General features: G+C 43.1%; 1 protein-coding gene across 2 annotated transcripts; it reads right to left on the reverse strand.

The window, feature by feature from the left end:
• Positions 1 to 2,412: 2,412 nt before the first annotated feature.
• LOC121541924 (ribosomal protein S6 kinase alpha-3) lies at positions 2,413 to 21,592 on the reverse strand. 2 transcript variants are annotated; one of them, XM_041851315.1, is made up of 23 exons: positions 21,496 to 21,592; positions 21,203 to 21,315; positions 20,710 to 20,751; positions 19,518 to 19,634; positions 19,238 to 19,319; positions 18,999 to 19,079; positions 18,802 to 18,881; positions 18,558 to 18,676; positions 18,304 to 18,341; positions 17,947 to 18,089; positions 17,693 to 17,763; positions 17,501 to 17,589; positions 16,851 to 16,915; positions 16,612 to 16,714; positions 16,369 to 16,493; positions 16,142 to 16,267; positions 15,963 to 16,052; positions 5,625 to 5,783; positions 5,269 to 5,430; positions 5,026 to 5,102; positions 4,770 to 4,887; positions 2,910 to 3,050; positions 2,413 to 2,803 (listed from the first exon to the last, which is right to left on the reverse strand). In XM_041851315.1, exons 2-23 carry the CDS (start codon positions 21,266 to 21,268, stop codon positions 2,681 to 2,683), a joined length of 2,217 nt encoding a protein of 738 aa, XP_041707249.1. In that variant the 5' UTR covers positions 21,269 to 21,315; positions 21,496 to 21,592; the 3' UTR covers positions 2,413 to 2,680. The 2 variants fall into 2 exon arrangements, with proteins under 2 accessions (XP_041707249.1, XP_041707250.1); XM_041851316.1 differs by lacking the exon at positions 21,496 to 21,592 and having other exon boundaries at positions 18,558 to 18,664; positions 21,203 to 21,489.
• Between the last annotated feature and the right edge of the window lie 74 nt (positions 21,593 to 21,666).

A 21,666-nucleotide genomic window follows, 5' to 3' on the forward strand; every position in this document is an offset into this window, starting at 1 on the left:
TTAAAGAAAACTAAAGCTGTCCTGTGACCGTCATGCACACCAAGTAGAAAATGTTTCATTCATCAACATATACAAAAATACATTCTTAATGGTCTCTTAAAAGTAGACTGGAAAAGTAATCTTAATTGCTATAAGTATATCCCTAGTTCACGTTTCCCTTTATGATTATGAGAAAGACAAAAAAATAGCAAGACTAAGTAAAGCAAGAAAACCCCAACCCCTCTGGGCTCTGCCCCAACACAAAGGTCTGAGAGAAAGTGCAGCAGCAGATACTGGAGTGAGGAAGGTTAGCACATTTTCTCCCCCATGTTTGACAGAGTCTTGGTAAACTGATTGTTGCACAATCGAGGAATTTGTCACAGTGCCCAAACCCAAATTGCCCAATAAATAAGCAATATAGTAATAACTCCATATTGCTTATTCCCAGAGCCTTGTATTTAGAAAGTTGAGCCAATGCAGTTCCTGCATTATGATGCAATTACATGACACTTCAACATTCTATGGCAGCCATGTTATCTCACTATTAACATTAGCTAAATGGGGAATATATATATATATATATTTTTTACTGTATGTCTAGAATGAGCATTATGATGCATATACATGACACTACAACATTATATGGCAGTCATAATATCTCCATAGAAATAGAATGAATAGAACTGGTGTCCCCATTCAAGCCAATGGTGGCATAATGGCTGGACTGGCAGCCATTTTGAGTATACCCATGCCTAGGTTGAAGTGACAAAGGTTAAGACAACGGGATTCTAATATCCCATAACTCTTTGCAACAACGGGACCAGCTGCGCTAGTTAGCAACGAACACGGTTGGTCCCAGATTTGTGACGACGTTGTCTTAACCTGTATATTTTTACCCAAGACCAATGCCAGGAAGTATACCCTTCAATCTGTGCTTTGATTTGTTGAGTCAACTGACATTACAAAAAATACCTTCCATTGCATGAGCCACATCAGCTAGCTACACACATGTCAAACTCATTCCATGGAGGGTCAAGTGGCTGCGGGTTTTCGCTCCTCCCTTGTACTTGATTTATGAATTAAGGTCACTAATTAGTAAGGAACTCCCCACACCTGGTTGTCTCGGGCTTAATTGAAAGGAAAAACCAAAAACCAGCAGACACAAGGCCCTCCATGGAATGAGTTTGACACCCCTGAGCTAGCATCATTTGAATGAACATTCTACATTACCACGGCAATCCAGAATCAGTTGATAGAACATTCCAAATTACAAGGGAAATGATTTAATCACAATACCAGGCAGCCAGAGTACCACAGTATGTCAAAATACCCATACAACCTAGCAGTCAAACAAGGAAATGGTTCCAATCGTTTTTCCACCATTCATTTTTCCCATAGGAGTTTTAGAAACACTTAAAATAAGGGCTGTGATTCGTGTAGGCTTACATTGGCGTGACGTTTTGATAACGGTGTAAATCTCTCTAGGACAATGTGACTTTTATCAATATATTCACCAGTATTTACCCACAAAAAAGTAAACGCTAATTAGCTGCGAATGTGGCTATCATAAAGAACTACAAATGCCATGATCTGGACAACACAGCCGAATCGAGGAAAAGGAAATAACCTCTGGATTAAACTGTTAAGCTAAATTTAGTAATGAATAAATAGGCAAAATGTCTTTAAATTGACAATTATGTGAATTGTATTGACACACTACCTTTTTGCAAAGGTGTCAGCACGTGCAGGAGCTTGCAGGGATTTGTAGTCTCGCATGATGTCTACTTTGACGCTAATTAGCATTTTTGAATCAGAGTAAATAGAGACAAATATATTGGTAAGTCACCTTGTCCGAGAGAGATTTACATGGTTATCAAAACGTCACGCAAGGGTAAGCCTACACGAAACACAGCTCTTATTAAGTATTTAAATTCCCTATGGGAAAACAGTATGGTGGAAAAACGATTGGAACCATTTCCCTGTTTGACTGGTAGGTTTTATGAGTATTATGACACCTCCACTGTGGGGCTCTATAGTGAGTGTACCCATGAGTTTACCAGTCATATTGCCAGGGTTAGACCTTCCAAGTCTGTTCCATTCATTCTATTTATATGGTTAGCTCCCCATTTTACACGACATGGGGAATATTTAAACAATGCTATGTAACAGAATGTCTAGAATTAGAACAATAAAAACATTCTAAAAGTTGGCTTAACTAAAAATATGACTGCTTACACGTATCCAATCTTTTCAGATCTATACAAGTGCATAGGTGGGGGGGTAGGGGCTTAGCGGTTGCTTTGGAATAAGGGGGGAACTGACTGGTTTAACCATCTTGTGCTCCATGCAACTGGGGGAAACATAATTGTAACCATTTCCAAACCCCTTCATCCCCCAGTGCTTAACTCAAATCTCTATTTAAACACAGACCTATAGGAACCCGTATACATTTAATTATATTTTTGTAGTAAATATATCTCATTTTCATAAAATATACAGTTCAGCCTTTCCAAGAATTTGTAACTCTTGGTCTGTAGGCAGTTATGATTGTACAAGCAAATACATTATACATTTTCTCAGTGAATGGGTTACAGTTTCTTTTTGGTCTTACACACTGTTCTAACACAGCGGGAGTCGAAACACACTAATGCACTGGTGCAGTAGCATTAAACAGGTGAGATTGATCCTAGTGGCAGGTGGATCACAGGGCTGTTGAGGTCAACTTCTTCACTCCTCTTCGTTGAGCTAACGAGGAGCGTCCTACAGGGTCCAGCACAGGGAGAACATGCATGTTCAGAGCAGAGTAAGTGGCTGCCATCGCACCCTGTAGAGGGAGAACAGTCTCGGTGTTAATTAATCAATACCCAGCAGAGAAGCTTTCTTTCAGAGTGGCAGAAAAGAGACTCGTGCATTGAATGAAGTTTTGTTACCTTGACCAAATGAGGAGCATCATGTCTATTGAGCTGGTACTTGGGCAACTGGTCCTTGTGTAATATCCAGGGGTGTTGCAGCACCTGAGCAGCAGTTAGCCTCTGGTGGGGATCCACATGCAGCATCTTGGACACTAGGTCCTAAAGACAGCAATGCCAACGTTCAGATTGTGCATACTACCTCTTCCATCAAGTATACAATGCATTCGGAAAGTATTCAAACCCTTTCATTTTTCCCACATTTTGTAACGTTACAGCCTTATTCTAAAATGTATGAAATTGTTTTTTTCACCTCATCAATCTACACACAATACCCCATAATGACAAAGCAGAAACAGGTTTAGAAATCTTTGCAAATTTATTTAAAAAAATAATAATGAAATAACACATTTACATAAGTATTCAGACCCTTTACTCAGTACTTTGTTGAAGCACCTTTGGCAGCGATTACAGCCTTGAGTCTTCTTGGGTATGACGCTAAAAGCTTGGCACAACTGTATTTGGCACACCTCTGCAGATCCTCTCAAGCTCCGTCAGGTTGGATGGGGAGCGTCGCTGCACAGCTACTTTCAGGACTCTCCAGAGATGTTCGATTGGGTTCAAGTCTGGGATCTGGCTGGGCCACTCAAGGACATTCAGAGACTTGTCCTGGTGCCAATCCTGCGTTGTCTTGGCTGTGCTTAGGGTCGTTGTCCTGTTGGAAGGTGAACCTTCGCCACAGTCTGAAGTCCTGAGCACTCTGGAGCAGGTGTTCATCAAGGATCTCTCTGTACTTTGCTCCGTTCATCTTTCCCTTGATCCTGACTAGTCTCCCAATCCCTGCCGCTGAAAAACATTCCCACAGCATGATGCTGCCACCACCATGCTTCACCGTAGGGATGGTATTGGCCAGGTGATGAGCGCTGCCTGGTTTCCACCAGATGTGACGCTTGGCATTCAGGCCAAAGAGTTCAATCTTGGTTTCATCAGACCAGAGAAACTTGTTTCTCATGGTCTGAGAGTCCATTAGGTGCCTTTTGGCAAACTCCAAGCGGGCTGAGGAGTGGCAAACTCCTTTACTGAGGAGTGGCTGTTGTCTGGCCACTACCATAAAGGCTTGATTGGTGGAGTGCTGCAGAGATAGTTGTACTTCTGGAAGGTTCTCCCATCTCCACAGGGGAACTCTGGAGTTCTGTCAGAGTGACCATCTGGTTCTTGGTCACCTCCATGACCAAGGCCCTTCTCCCCCGACTGCTCAGTTTGGCCGGGCGGCCAGCTCTAGGAAGAGTCTTGGTGGTTCCAATCTTCTTCCATTTAAGAATGATGGAGGCCACTGTTCTTTGGGACCTTCAATGCTGCAGAAATGTTTTGGTATCCTTCTCCAGATCTGTGCCTCGACACAATCCTGTCTCGGAGCTCTACGGACAATTCCTTCGTCCTCATGGCTTGGTTTTTGCTCAGACATGCACTGTCAACTGTGGGACCTTATATAGACAGGTGTGTGCCTTTCCAAATCATGTCCAATCAATTGAATTTACCACAGGTGGAGTCCAATCAAGTTGTAGAAACATCTCAAGGATGAACAATGGAAACAGCACCTGAGCTCAATTTCGAGTCTCATAGCAAAGGGTTTGAATAGTTATGTTTTTAATAAATTTGCCAAAAATTATAAAAACCTGTTTTCGCTTTGTCATTATGGGATATCGTGTGTAGATTGATGAGGATTATGTATTTTATTTAATCAATTTTAGAATAAGGCTGTACTTTCCAAATGCACTGTATAGTGCTAGGAAAATGATTCCCTTTTGAAACCACTATCACAGAGTAATTGGATACTATGGAAAGCGCAGTGCTGCAGTCCAACCGACGTCCCAGACATACCTTGGCTTCTGCTGAGACTGAGTTCCAGTAGCCGCCCGTCAGAGAGAACTTTCCACTGCCGATCCGAGCCAAGATCTCTTCCGGAGTATCCTCTGGTCCATTGGCAAAAGGAGTGAACCTGAAACATCAAGATAAATACATACTTCAAAGGACTAATAAAATATGAAAGTACTATATTGTTCCTATTGTATTATGTGTTAATATTATATTTGCATGCACATCATTGGCTGCATTACTGTTGGTAAAGCCTGCATACCCAGTAAGCATTGTGTAGAGCAGCACTCCCAGACTCCAGATATCACAGGCTGCATCATAGCCCTGTTTCTTCAGCACCTAACAACAACAGGAAGTATTGCACACTGCATTAGAATACATAATGCCATGTCAGTTACTAGACAAATATATCGAAAACTGAAAATACGTTGGACTTTTTACAGTTAGACAACCATTAGCTTAACATGCAGGTACTAGTCACAGAAACATGTAGATGAAGAGACACCTCGGGGGCGACAAAGTTGGCCGTGTAGCAGGGAGTCATCAGGAGCCCGTTTTCAGCTCTCAGCTGTTTGGCAAAACCAAAGTCACAGATCCGGATCGACTCTGGGTTTCCAGACTCATCCACGTACAGTATGTTACTGGGCTTCAGATCTCTGTGGACAACCTGAGCAGGGGGACAGAAATTCCATCAGTGACACCGTGAGTCAGGGAGGCAAATATCATAGATGGCCAACTTGTATGGCTTATACAGTAGAAAGGTCCTGTGCATTGAATGTAGCGAAGTGCTCAAAATATAATATATACTTGGAACACATAATATATCAGTATTGTGTATCATTGTGATGATGAATTTTTTACCCCCTGTGCATGCAGGTACTCCACAGTTTTGGTGATGGTGTGGAGAACTGCACTGGCCTCCCTCTCAGAGAAGAACTTCTGTCTGAGGATCTTATCCAGCAGCTCTCCTCCTTTCATCAGCTCTGTCACTAGGTACACCGAGCGTCCATCGTCATACACCTACAGTCAACAGATCACATGACCTCACACTGTCACCCAGAGAGATACTCACAAATAGCGACTCATTATAGAAGATTATTCAGCACACAAAAAAATATTCCCATTACTCTCTCAGAACATCAACATACTAGCCAAACAACGAAAAAACAAATCAATTGTGAATCTACACTGAACACATATAAACTCAACATGACTTGCCTAGTTAAAAAAATAAAAAAAAAAATAAAAAAAAAAAATATATATATATATATATATATATATATTTTAAGTGTTGGTCCCATGTATCATGAGCAGAAACAAAATAACGTAGACATGTTCCACACGCACTAGGGTTGAATATTTTCCCGGTATTTTACAAAATGTTCCATCCTGAGAATAAATCACTTTCCTCCCGGGTAAGCTGTTATTTCCTGCCAAAACATGGAAGTGTCATTCAAAAGCATATAATGTCTGGATTTGATTAGAGCTTTGAGCAGCATGAAAATTCAAACCTGATGCGCCATATATTACATATACTGAACAGAAATATAAAAACGCAACAGACGATCCCGCAGGTGAAGAAGCCGGATGTGGAGGTCCTAGGCTGGAGTGCTTACATGTGGTCTGCTGTTGTGAGGCCAGTTGGATATACTGCCAAATTCTCTAAAACGATGTTGGAGGCAGCTTATGGTAGAGAAATGAACATTTAATTATCTGGCAACAGCTCTGGTGGACATTCCTGCAGTCAGCATGCCAATTGCACGCTCCCTCAAAACTTGAGACATCTGTGGCATTGTGTTGCGTGACAAAACTGCATATTTTAGTGGCCTTTTATTGTTCCCAGCACAAGGTGCACCTGTGTGAACGTTTGCCCCATTCTGAGGTCCTGAGCGCTCTGGAGCAGGTGTTCATCAAGGTTCTCTCTGTACTTTGCTCCGTTCATCTTTCCCTTGATCCTGACTAGTCTCCCCAGTTCCTGCCGCTAAAAAACATCCCCACAACATGATGCTGCCACCACCATGCTTCACCGTAGGGATGGTGCCAGATTTCCTCCAGACAAGTCTCTTGGCATTCAGGCCAAAGTGTTCAATCTTGGTTTCATCAGACCAGAGAATCTTGTTTCTCTTGGTCTGAGAGTCTTTAGGTGTCTTTTGGCAAACTCCAAGCAGGCTGTCATGTGCCTTTACGGAGGAGTGGCTTCTGTTTGGCCACTCTACCATAAAGGCCTGATTGGTGGAGTGCTGCAGAGATGGTTGTCCTTCTGGAAGGTTCTCCCATCTCCAAAGAGGAACTCTTGAGCTCGGTCAGAGTGCCCATCGGGTTCTTGGTCACCTCCCTGACCAAGGCCCCGACTGCTCAGTTTGGCCGGGCGGCCAGCTATAGGAAGAGTCTTCGTGGTTCCAATCTTCTTCCATTTAAGAATGATGGAGGCCACTGTGTTCTTGGAGACCTTCAATGCTTCAGATATATTTTGGTACCCTTCCCCAGATCTGTGCCTCGACACAATCCTGTCTCGGAGCTCTAAGGCCAATTCCTTCAACCTCATGGCTTGGTTTTTGCTCTGACATTCACTGTCAACTGTGGGACCTGATATAGACAGGTGTGTGCCTTTCCACATCATGTCCAATATATTGAATCTACCACAGGTGGACTCCAATCAAGTTGTAGAAACATCTCAAGGATGATCAATGGAAACAGGATGCACCTGAGCTCAATTTCGAGTCTTCTAGCAAAGGGTCTGAATACTTATGTGAATAAAGTATCTGTTTTATTTGTAACACATTTGCAAACATTTCTAAAAAACTGATTTTGCTTTGTCATTATGGGGTATTGTGTGTAGAGTGATGAGGAAAAATTAATTGAATCCATTTTAGAATAAGGCTGTAATGTAACAATGTGGAAAAAGGAAGGGAAGGGGTCTGAACTTTCCGAATGTGCGCACACACACACACACACACATACACAGTGAGGGAAAAAAGTATTTGATCCTCTGCTGATTTTGTACATTTGCCCACTGACAAAAGACATGATCAGTCTATAATTTTAATGGTAGGTTTATTTGAACAGTGAGAGACAGAATAACGCATGTCAAACATTTTAGAAAATGATTTGCATTTTAATGAGGGAAATAAGTATTTGACCCCTCTGCAAAATATGACTTAGCCCTTGTTGGCAATCACAGAGGTCAGACATTTCTTGTAGTTGGCCAGCAGGTTTGCACACATCTCAGGAGGGATTTTGTCCCACTCCTCTTTGCAGATCTTCTCCAAGTCATTAAGGTTTCGAGGCTGACGTTTGGCAACTCGAACCTTCAGCTCCCTCCACAGATTTTCTATGGGATTAAGGTCTGGAGACTGGCTAGGCCACTCCAGGACCTTAATGTGCTTCTTCTTGAGCCACTCCTTTGTTGCTTTGGCCGTGTGTTTTGGGTCATTGTCATGCTGGAATACACATCCACGACCCATTTTCAATGCCCTGGCTGAGGGAAGGAGGTTCTCACCCAAGATTTGACGGTACATGGCCCCGTCCATCGTCCCTTTGATGCGGTGAAGTTGTCCTGTCCCCTTAGCAGAAAAACACCCCCAAAGCATAATGTTTCCACCTCCATGATTGACGGTGGGGATGGTGTTCTTAGGGTCATAGGCAGCATTCCTCCTCCTCCAAACACGGCGAGTTGAGTTGATGCCAAAGAGCTCAATTTTGGTTTCATCTGACCACAACACTTGCACCCAGTTCTCCTCTGAATCATTCAGATGTTCATTGACAAACTTCAGACAGGCCTGTATATGTGCTTTCTTGAGCAGGGGGACCTTGCGGGCGCTGCAGGATTTCAGTCCTTCACGGCGTAGTGTGTTACCAATTGTTTTCTTGGTGACTATGGTCCCAGCTGCCTTGAGATCATTGACAATATCCTCCTGTGTAGTTCTGGGCTGATTCCTCACCGTTCTCATGATCATTGCAACTCCACGAGGTGAGATCTTGCATGGAGCCCCAGGCCGAGGGAGATTGACAGTTATTTTGTGTTTCTTCCATTTGCGAATAATCGCACCAACTGTTGTCACCTTCTCACCAAGCTGCTTGGCGATGGTCTTGTAGCCCATTCCAGCCTTGTGTAGGTCTACAATCTTGTCCCTGACATCCTTGGAGAGCTCTTTGGTCTTGGCCATGGTGGAGAGTTTGGAATCTGATTGATTGATTGCTTCTGTGGACAGGTGTCTTTTATACAGGTAACAAATTGAGATTATGAGCACTCCCTTTAAGAGTGTGCTCCTAATCTCAGCTCGTTACCTGTATAAAAAGACACCTGGGAGCCAGAAATATTTCTGATTGAGAGGGGGTCAAATACTTATTTCCCTCATTAAAATGCAAATCAATTTATAACATTTTTGACATCCGTTTTTCTGATTTTTTTGTTGTTATTCTGTCTCCCAATGTTCAAATAAACCTACCATTAAAATTATAGACTGATAATTTCTTTGTCAGTGGGCAAACGTACAAAGTCAGCAGGGGATCAAATACTTTTTTCCCCCTCACTGTATACATATATACACACACACACACACACAAACACACGTGTATATACATACATACAGTTGAAGTCGGAAGTTTACATACACTTAGGTTGGAGTCACCCATACGTATGGAGCCACCCATACGTAAAAATGTATGCACGCATGACTGTAAGTCGCTTTGGATAAAAGCGTCTGCTAAATGGCATATTATTTATATTATTATTAAAACTAGTTTTTCAACCACTCCACAAATTTCTTGTTAAACTATAGTTTTGGCAAGTCGGTTAGGACATTACTTTGTGCATGACACAAGTAATTATTCCAACAATTGTTTACAGACAGATTATTTCACTTAATCGCAGAGTACGACCCTGCCTTACACAGAAAATGGCACAGGTCCTAATCCAGGCACTTGTCATCTCCCATCTGGATTACTGCAACTCGCTGTTGGCTGGGCTCCCTGCCTGTGCCATTAAACCCCTACAATTTATCCAGAACGCTGCAGCCCGTCTGGTCTTCAACCTTCCTAAATTCTCTCATGTCACCCCACTCCTCCGCACACTCCACTGGCTTCCAGTTTAGGCTCGCATCTACTACAAGACCATGGTGCTTGCCTACGGAGCTGTGAGGGGAACGGCACCTCCTTACCTTCAGGCTCTGATCAGACCCTACACCCAAACGAGGGCACTACGTTCATCCACCTCTGGCCTGCTAGCCTCCCTACCGCTACGGAAGCACAGTTCCCGCTCAGCCCAGTCAAAGCTATTCGCTGCTCTGGCACCCCAATGGTGGAACAAGCTCCCCCACGGGGGTGGCAGCATCATGCTGTGGGGGTGCTTTGCTGCAGTAGGGACTGGTACACTTCACAAAATAGATGGCATTATGAGGAAGGAAAATTATGTGGATATATTGAAGCAACATCTCAAGACATCAGTCAGGAAGTTAAAGCTTGGTCGCAAATGGGTCTTCCAAATGGACAATGACCCCCAATCATACTTCCAAAGTTGTGGCAAAATGGCTTAAGGACAACAAAGTCAAGGTATTGGAGTGGCCATCACAAAGCCCTGACCTCAATCCTATAGAAAATGTGTGGGCAGAACTGAAAAAGCGTGTGTGAGCAAGGAGGCCTACAAACCTGACTCAGTTACACCAGCTCTGTCAGGAGGAATGAGCCAAAATTCACCCAACTTATTGTGGGAAGCTTGTGGAAGTCTACCCGAAACGTTTGACCCAAGTTAAACAATTTAAAGGCAATGCTACCAAATACTAATTGAGTGTATGTAAACTTCTGACCCACTCGGAATGTGATGAAATAAATAAAAGCTGAAATAAATCATTTCTCTCTCCTATTATTCTGACATTTCATATTCTTAAAATAAAGTGGTGATCCTAACTGACCTAAGACAGGGAATTTTTACTAGGATTAAATGTCAGGAATTGTGAAAAACTGAGTTTAAATGTATTTGGCTCAGGTGTATGTATTTGGCTAAGATGTATATACATACAAACTCAGCAAAAAAAGAAATGTCCCTTTTTCAGGACCCTGTCTTTCAAAGAATTCGCAAAAATCCAAATAACTTCACAAATATTCATTGTAAAGGGTTTCAACACTGTTTCCCATGCTTGTTCAATGAATCAATAAACAATTAATGAACATGCACCTGTGGAACAGTCGATAAGACACTAACAGCTTACAGACGGTAGGCAATTAAGGTCAAGTTATGAAAACTTAGGACACTACAGAGGCCTTTCTACTGACTCTGAAAAACACCAAAAGAAAGATGCCCAGGATCCCTGCTCATCTGCATGAACGTGCCTTAGGCATGCTGCAAGGAGGCACGAGGACTGCAGATGTGGCCAGGGCAATAAATTGCAATGTCCGTACTGTGAGACGCCTAAGACAGCGCTACAGGGAGACAGGACGGAGAGCTGATCGTCCTCGCAGTGGCAGACCAAGTGTAACAACATCGGCATAGGATCGGTACATCCGAACATCACACCTGCGGGACAGGTACAGGATGGCAACAACAACTGCCCGAGTTACACCAGGAACGCACAATCCCTTCATCAGTGTTCAGACTGTCCGCAATAGGCTGAGAGAGGCTGGACTGAGGGCTTGTAGGCCTGTTGTCTGGTGAGGACCTGCCTTACATCACCGGCAACAACGTCGCCTATGGGCACAAACCCACCGTCGCTGTACCAGACAGGACTGGCAGAAAGTGCTCTTCACTGATGAGTCGCGGTTCTGTCTCACCAGGGGTGATGGTCGGATTCGCGTTTATCCCATTGAGCAAATCTGGGACCTGTTGGATCGGAGGGTGAGGGCTAGGGCCATTCCCTCCATAAATGTGCAGGTGCCTTGGTGGAAGAGTAGGGTAACTTCACACAGCAAGAACGGGCAAATCTGGTGCAGTCCATGAGGAGGAGATGCACTGCAGTACTTAATGCAGCTGGTGGCCACACCAGATACTGACTGTTACTTTTGATTTTGACCCCCCCCCCCTTTGTTCAAGGACACATTATTCAATTTCCGTTAGTCACATGTCTGTGGAACTTGTTCAGTTTATGTCTCAGTTGTTGAATCTTATGTTCATACAAATATTTACACATGTTAAGTTTGCTGAAAATAAAACACAGTTGACAGTGAGAGGACGTTTCTTTTTTTGCTGAGTTCATATACACACAATAGTACCCGCAAAACACCAGTCTCAACGTCAACAGTGAAGAGGCGACTCCGGGATGCTGACCTTCTAGGCAGAGTTGCAAAGAAAAAGCCATATCTCAGACTGGCCAATAAAAAGAAAAGATTAAGATGGCCAGTCTGAGATATGGCTTTTTCTTTGCAACTCTGCCTAGAAGGTCAGCATCCCGAGTCGCCACTGTTGACGTTGAGACTGGTGTTTTGCGGGTACTATTTAATGAAGCTGCCAGTTGAGGACCTGTGAGGCGCCTGTTTCTCAAACTAGACACTAATGTATTTGTCCTCTTGCTCAGTTGTGCACCGGGGCCTCCACTCCTCTTTCTAATCTGGTTAGAGCCAGTTTGCGCTGTTCTGTGAAGGGAGTTGTACACAGCGTTGTACGAGTTTCTTGGCAATGTCTCGCATGGAATAGCCTTCATTTCTCAGAACAAGAATAGACTGACGAGTTTCAGAAGAAAGTTCTTTGTTTCTGGCCATTTTGATTCTGTAATCGAACCCACAATTGCTGATGCTCCAGATACTCAACTAGTCTCAAGAAGGCCAGTTTTATTGTTTCTTCAATCAGCACAACAGTTTTCAGCTGTGCTAACATAATTGCAAAAGGGTTTTCTGATGATCAATTAGCCTTTTAAAATGATAAACTTGGATTAGCAAACACAACATGCCATTGGAACACAGGACTGATGGTTGCTGATAATGGGCCTCTGTACGCCTATGTAGATATTCCTTTAAAAATCAGCCGTTTCCAGCTACAATAGCCATTTACAACATTAACAATGTCTACACTGTATTTCTTATCAATCTGATGTTATTTGAATGGACAACAAAATTGCTTTTCTTTTGAAAACAAGGACATTTCTAAATGACCCCAAACTTTTGAACGGTAGTGTATATACAGTGCTAAGATTAGGAGCACACTCTTAAAGGGAGTGCTCCTAATCTCAGTTTGTTACCTGTATAAGAGACACCTGTCCACAGAAGCAATCAATCAGATTCCAAACTCTCCACCATGGCCAAGACCAAAGAGCTCTCCAAGGATGTCAGGGACAAGATTGTAGACCTACACAAGGCTGGAATGGGCTACAAGACCATCGCCAAGCAGCTTGGTGAGAAGGTGACAACAGTTGGTGCGATTATTCGCAAATGGAAGAAACACAAAATAACTGTCAATCTCCCTCGGCCTGGGGCTCCATGCAAGATCTCACCTCGTGGAGTTGCAATGATCATGAGAACGGTGAGGAATCAGCCCAGAACTACACAGGAGGATATTGTCAATGATCTCAAGGCAGCTGGGACCATAGTCACCAAGAAAACAATTGGTAACACACTACGCCGTGAAGGACTGAAATCCTGCAGCGCCCGCAAGGTCCCCCCTGCTCAAGAAAGCACATATACAGGCCTGTCTGAAGTTTGTCAATGAACATCTGAATGATTCAGAGGAGAACTGGGTGCAAGTGTTGTGGTCAGATGAAACCAAAATTGAGCTCTTTGGCATCAACTCAACTCGCCGTGTTTGGAGGAGGAGGAATGCTGCCTATGACCCTAAGAACACCATCCCCACCGTCAATCATGGAGGTGGAAACATTATGCTTTGGGGGTGTTTTTCTGCTAAGGGGACAGGACAACTTCACCGCATCAAAGGGACAATGGACGGGGCCATGTACTGTCAAATCTTGGGTGAGAACCTCCTTCCCTCAGCCAGGGCATTGAAAATGGGTCGTGGATGGGTATTCCAGCATGACAATGACCCAAAACACACAGCCAAGGCAACAAAGGAGTGGCTCAAGAAGAAGCACATTAAGGTCCTGGAGTGGCCTAGCCAGTCCACAGATTTTCTATGGGATTAAGGTCTGGAGAGGGAGCTGAAGGTTCGAGTCGCAAAACGTCAGCCTCTAAACTTTAATGACTTGGAGAAGATCTGCAAAGAGGAGTGGGACAAAATCCCTCCTGAGATGTGTGCAAACCTGGTGGCCAACTACAAGACACGTCTGACCTCTGTGATTGCCAACAAGGGTTTTGCCACCAAGTACTAAGTAATCTTTTGCAGAGGGGTCAAATACTTATTTCCCTCATTAAAATGCAAATCAATTTATAACATTTTTGACATTTGTTTTTTTCTGGACTTATTTGTTGTTATTCTGTCTCTCACTGTTCAAATAAACCTACCATTAAAATTATAGACTGTCTTTTGTCAGTGGGCAAATGTACAAAATCAGCAGGGGATCAAATACTTTTTTCCCCTCACTGTATATATGTGTATTATAAATAAATATAGAACAGGATTATCTATTTTGGATGCAATTTTAATGGAGTTGGAAGGAGAGAAAGAGAGTGCTCGCGCGTGCACAGATTTAAAGCAACGGTATTCGAGTGATACGCTGTTTTAAAACTCTGTAGCTGCAATAAAAAAAGATATATTTACAATTAAAAAACAAGGTGACCCCTGAAAGCCAGATGGAGATGGGTAAATTAAACGCGCATTCTGTCTTTATATTCCTGTAGAATAGGCTATGCTGCCGCAAATGTAGGCCTACCTGTCACAAGAAAAAAAGTTACCATGATGAGATGATAGGTCTACTACATGCATTGTGAACTGCTGCTCCATACGGAGATGGGCTGTCTGTCCCCACCCTGAGCGTTGATTCATCATGCAGAGGCCGTTGAGAAGCCAGATTTAGACATCGCATATCATTTAACAGTTCCATTTCACGCCAGGCTGTTCATATAAACAACTTATTATAATTTACCGGTTTCTCGCAGTTATTTATACCGGGAAAAGGGTGTGGATTTGGGCGGTAAATCTAGGTAAATCTCAGTAACAGAGTTCCCGCCATTCAACCCTAATATGAAAAAGAAACCTTATTTCTCTCAAATGTTGTGCACAAATGTGTATACAGCCCTGTTAGTGAGCATTTCTCCTTTGCCAAGATAATCCATCCATGTAACAGGTGTGGCATATCAAGAAGCTGATTAAACAGCATGATCATTACACAGGTGTACCTTGTGCTGGAGACAAAAGGCCACTAAAATGTTTTGTCACACAACACAATGCCACAGATGTGTGCAATTGTCATTCTGACTGCAGGAATGTCCACCAGAACTGTTGCCAGAGAATTTAATGTCAATTTCTCTACCATAAGCCTCCTCCAACGTCATTTTAGAGTACATCCAACCAGCCTCACAACAGCAGACCACATGTATGGCGTTGTGTGGCCAAGCGGTTTTCTGATGTCAACGTTGTGAACAGAGTGCCCCATATTGACGGTGGGTTTATTGTATGGGCAGGCATAAGCTACGGACATAGAACACAATTGCAATTTATCGGTGGCAATTTGAATGCACAGAGATACCGTGACGTGATCCTGAGGCCCACTGTTGTGTTATTAATCCGCCGCCATCACCTCATGTTTCAGCATGATAATGCACAGCCCCATGTCGCAAGGATCTGTACACAACTCCTGGAAGCTGAAAATGTCCCAGTTCTTCCATGGCCTGCATATTCACCAGACATGTCACCCATTGAGCATTTTCGGGATGCTCTGGATCGGCGTGTACGACAGCGTGTTCCAGTTCCCACCAATATCCAGCAACTTCGCACAGCCATTGAAGAAGCCACAATCAACAGCCTGATCAACTCTATTCAAAGGAGATGTGTCACGCTGCTTGAGGCAAATAGTGGTCACACCAGATATTGACGGTTTCTGATCCACGTCCCTACATTTATTTTAAGGTGTCTGTGACCAACAGATGCATATCTGTATTCCCAGTTATGTGAATTCCATATATTAGGGCCTAATGTATTTATTTCAATTGACTGATTTCCTTATATGAACTCTAACTCAGTAAAATCTTTGAAATTGTTGCATTTATATCAATCTAGAATAATAGCACCATCTTGCTGTAACTTCAGTCAACAGTAACAATTGTTTGCTTTTAAGCCAACAGTGCTGCTTGCTTCATTAGCATACTGCTGATGTAATGACTCACATCTTTGAGAGTGATGATGTTGGGGTGCTGTCCGTAGTGCAGAAGAATCGCCACCTCTTCTGTGGGGTCCCTCTTGGCCTTACTGATGATCTGGGATAACAACATCAGTAATAACCGTTAATCATACCATTCTACCATGGGCAGCCCCAGGGTGAGATATTGACAGTGTTACAGCTCACCTTTACAGCATAATCCATACTGTTGCTCTTCTGAACACAGCGTTTGCATATGGAGTAAGAGCCCACACCGATGTCCTCCTTCACATCGTAGGCGTCACTAAACTGTACCGTGTTTCTGTGGAGTTGCTGAAGAAAGAGATAGATACAGAGACTGTTATTCTGTTATTTCCACACACAACCATATTATAATAAATCCAGGGACCTATCCCGTGCGTGTGTGTTGGTACCTGTATAGAGGTCATGTTGATGTTAATGTTCTGTGGCGGTTGACTCTCCTCATCTGAGATAGCCACGAAGCTGAAGCCTCTAAACAGCTGGTGGGCGTTGGCACTCGGGGGACAGCCGGGAGAGTCTGTGGGGACAATCCTCATGTCAATCCTCTCACTACTTTTCATTCACACACACACACACACACACACACAATTATGATATTGTATTGTAAAAGCGACAAACAAGAATCTGTTATTTACCCCGTGGGGTTTTTGCAGTGAATTCAGAGTCAAAGTAGATGGTGTCATCAGGTCTGCCACTCGCAGGTTTGAAGGGGGGATGGAGTTCTCTCCTGAATAATTTCTACAGGCATTCCAAGAAAAAGGGAAAAACATTGGAATAAACCTAAACATGTTAAAAACATCAAAAGCATTTATAAAACACATGGACAGAGGAGCAGGCAGACGGCACACACACACAAATGAAAAGGCAAACTTACATTCCAGTCAATAACGGAAAAGAAGGAATGTCTCTTGATCTCTTCCACTCCGTCTGGACCAGCACCTGTGAACAACAAATCCACACGCATTACATCAGGATACATGTAGTATCTTTTGTAATAAGATTGCAGTTGTGCAAACATTCAGTGATGACAAATGTCAAACACTATATTCTGACTAGAGTGTGAAGATATTTTTTCCATTTGAGTGAGATATATTTAAAGGGGCAATCTGCGGTTGCTACATACATCTTTGGACTTGTGAATTAATTATATGCACCCATTGATTCTTGAAGAAGATAACTTATAAAATGCCTCATGAGCTTAGTTCAACTGTTGTACCCCATCACAACTCAAAATATAAGCATGTTTTATGCCAATGTTTGTAAACAAAGTAAAATGTAAAACATTATATAGCCTAAAAACATTTAAAACTATAATTTTGATATCATGAATGGTCAGTCTTTGCATCCATAGCTCTGTCTATGAATTTGAGAGTGGTTATATTTCTCCAGCCCCATCCCTCAGCTTTTTACCGAAACAGGCAGGGATGCACTTTGTTATTGTTTCAACTGCCGATTGCTGCTTTAAGCACTCTTCATTTACAAGCCATGGCGCACAATACCATTTTAGTGATGGAGATTGATTACCTAGTCTGTTGCCTGGGTTGCGTTTGAAAAGGTTACGTAGGAGAGACTGGGCCTCTTGGCTCAGGAACTGTGGCATTCCCAGCTTGGCCCTGCAGTGCAAACAAAACAATTACGATGGTAGATTGAGATCAAACTGTTATTTGCTAACCGCCTGGTTAAACTGGTACTCGAGACAGGTTGAGTAAGACGCACTTCAGTATCATGGTCATGGTTTCCTTCCGATCCTTCCCTTGGAAAGGCAATGTCCCAGTCAGCATCTCAAACTGGGGAAGATGAAAACGTTTTAGTAACATGTCTAATCAGTGGCACTGTCAGCCATTGGACACATTGGCCCATCCAGGCAGATATGAATGAGGAAACACTTGATACCAGATATCAGATATTTCAACACATCCCAGAGTAATAAATGTCAAAGATCCAGATGCATTTGGAACTCCAGCACTCACCATGAGCACGCCGTAGGACCACCAGTCAGCGCTAAGGGTGTGTCCTCTGCGGTTTACGACCTCCGGTGCCATGTACTCCACTGTTCCACAGAAAGAGTAGGCCTTGTTCTCATGATCAATGGACTCTTTACTAAGGCCGAAGTCTGGAACAAACAAAGGGCAGCCAAATGAGAGTCGAGTTGAACACGAGCTTGTGCTTAAAGTCTATTCGTAGTCAAGCCAAAATGGTACATAGGCAGACTAAGGGCTCCTAAAATGACAAAGCCATTAAAAACACTGTTATTCTGCTCGGTGGCTGAGTCAGACGGAGTGTGAATATGAAACATGCATATGTAACAGGAGCAGAGAATCACCCACCAGTGAGTTTGATATGGCCCTCCTCATCTAACAGAATGCTGAAAGGACAGAGTGATCTCAGTCAGAGAGGAATACAACATCAGCCAGCAGAAACGCATACAGTAAATAGACAGTATATAACATCGTAACTTCTAAGCTCAAAATAACATTAGATTTATATAAAGAATACAAAATAATTTCCCAGGTTGCTGATTGGAAGAGAAACAAGCAACTAATGGGAAGAAGCAATGTTATAGCGTTAGTGTAATAGGTACTTCTCAGGTTTCAGGTCTCTGTAGATGATTCCCAGGCCATGCAGATGGTCCAGGGCCAGAGCCAGCTCTGCCAGGTAGAACTTCACATCCTCCTCTGTGAACATCACCTGGGAGGCAGACTGGTTAAAACAACACACCTAATACACAAACTCACCAAAACTATTCTAATACGGATATGAATTCCCAGGAAAAACAGACCATTTTAATTAATAAAAAATAAACGTAGGATTTTAATTCTGCTCACCTCTTTGGACAGCCGTGTGAATAGATCTCCACCTCGGAGGAAGTCCAGAATCAGGTACAGCTTCCCTTCTGTCTGGAATGCTGTGAAGAATCATGGGTACATATTTAAGTAAAAACTCATCTGTAAGGTTTGATGACCTGTGCTTATATCAGACGTAGAAATATGACAGGGCAGTCAGATGATGTCTGATAACTCACCGTAGTGTAGTCGGACTATGAAAGGATGGTTCACCTCCACCAGAATGTCTCGCTCCATCTTGGTCCGGACCCTATCTCGCACTGGTGATTCATGAAATAAATAAGTAAAACACGGCTGTAATTAATTCGACAAAAAAACATATATACTGTTGTTGTAAAGTAGTTCTAAACCTATTGCAAGCATGATATTCAATATAAACAAATTCACACAAAAAATAAATCCCTGCAGACTTGTGTACCTTTCAAAGTGGCCTTTTTCAGCACCTTCATAGCATACAGCTGTCCAACATCAGGCCCTGTTATTTTCTTCACAAGGAAGACCTGAACAGAAGAACATGAATAAAGAGACACAAATCAGTTCAGCTGTTAATCACAACAGCTTCCATGAATCAGTCAGTTTCATATAGACAAATGTTCAGAGATATGATCATACAGAAAACCATAATTAATATATTCATAATATTAACACCACAAACATTATGACCACTACACCGTTTCATCTCACACACTGTCATTTACCTTCCCAAAGGATCCCTCTCCCAGGACCTTGCGGACTTCAAACTGCCAAGGATCAGCCCTTTCAGAGCCCTCTTTGACATGATGTGTGATACTGATCTCATTCACTGAGCCCTCATCCTGTAAAAGACGAGACACACAGTCAAACCAAAGCCAGGGGCGCCCCAAATACACAGCAATGTAGAGCGAGTATAGCAATACACAGCAATTCTATAAACAAACACACACACACGTACAGAGACACGTCGCAAAGAATAATCAAATAAACAGAAGCAATGGAATGAATCAAATAAAATACATTCACAAGTTTTGAAGTAAAACCCTACCAAGAAAGAGACTGTTTCAGCCCTGCATACTCATAACCTTTTCTTTGCACTACAGCAGAGTCATACTGTGGGAGGATGGAGAAATAAACTCCCATGCTTTCCCACCCAAACATAACACATCACATCAGACACACGTACAGCACACCAGCTCTCAGCGAAGTCCTTCTTTGGCCCGTGTTCTGCCGAAGCGGAGGCCAAATCCCCCATGCCGGTGCTAGGCCAGCAGAGCCCCTCTCCCTGTGTCACAGTGTGGCAGAGCGGCTGCGGTGAGAGAGACTGCACTCTGATCTGCCGGGGGAGGGAGCTCCCGACTGACAGCTTGTAACCGGTTGCCATGCCGCCAACACCCCCTCCCACTGCATCAAAGGTGTGGAGGAGGATGACTAAAGACATAGCATGCGCTCTCCCTCTTTTACAGTCGCTTTCACGCTCTTTCGATACCCCTCATCTTCTCTTTAATCATTTTGCTCTCGTTTTACTCCCACCGACCCCACCACTAGTCCATATTAATACACAGTACTCAGTATTATTGTGGAGTGCCTGGATGTAGGAGTGTGAGTAGGTAAGATAGGACTGAAAGAGAGAAAACAGAACGAGAGAGAACATGGAAGATAAATACATATGCACGCACCAGTGGAGGCTGGTGAGGAGAGGACGGCTCATAATAATGGCTGGAACGGAGCGAATGGAATGGCATCAAACACATGGAAACCATGTATTTGATACCATTCCAATTTTCACTCCAGACATTACCATGAGCCCGTTCTCCCCAATTAAGGTGCCACCAACCTCCTGTGATGCACACCATCCGTGAAAATGAGCCAGTCTGGGAGAAGACAGGTGAGATTATTATTAAAATGTTTACTTACACTGCATACAGTTTCATCCTCCCCCATTGAGTCATCCATGACCTGAAACACAGAAAGCGATTTAAACTCTCCCTCTCACACACAAAATTGGGATGGGCTCGTGTTTTTGAAACTGTCTAATATGCTTCATGGACAATTGTTAGTTGATTAGAACATATAGCATTTCATTGGCCTAGTTTACACTTTAGAAATGGCAACTTGACCGATAAACATCACGTTCGCTGTGGTGAGTGTAGTAGTTAGCGATTCGTTTTTTTCCCCCTCACGATTTCCTGCAACAAATGGCTGTTGTTACAGTTATCAGCCTGTGCTTGAGAAATAAGACAGCTAAGATCACCACTATAGTCCTTTTATAATCGTTTACGTTTTAAAAACAGTTTATGCGAAACTAAATCGAAGTTGCTGTCCCACAAACTGTGGGAGGAAGTGAATTCACAAGAGACCGCGGCAATCATTGATGACAAATTAGAGCTAAGGTGGCCATGTTCATTACCTCGTTTTCCGAATTCCCCAAGGCCATTTTCTGCCATGGGTCTGCTCCAAACTGTGCCAAGGGCATCTTCGACAAGAGTTCAGTCGCTGCCGCGCGCTTTCAGTGACTTGACACTGTCAAGGGTGGGTTAAGAAAAAGTATTTCTTGAGGAGGGGGGGTCTCTCTTAAACGAGAAAAACAAAACAGTAAAATGGTTCCAATTCAATCGTAACTGTACGTTTAAACGACTTTCATTACTCTTTCCAATGTTTTCTAGAAACTACAAACACTTTTTCACATCAAAATTCACTCACTTCCGTTCTCTCTCAATATGGCGCCGTGGTTCGGTTTACCTGTCTGTCAGAACGAGGCTGAGGAATGCGTCACCCGGCCATACGTCATTGGTTGGGAGGGACAAGACATGGCATCAAAACAGGTGATAAGCAATCACTAGGCTACAGTTGAGCAAATATGCAGTAAGCCTT

Source organism: Coregonus clupeaformis, chromosome 27 (assembly GCF_020615455.1).
Source record: "Coregonus clupeaformis isolate EN_2021a chromosome 27, ASM2061545v1, whole genome shotgun sequence".
Lineage (NCBI taxonomy): Eukaryota > Metazoa > Chordata > Actinopteri > Salmoniformes > Salmonidae > Coregonus > Coregonus clupeaformis.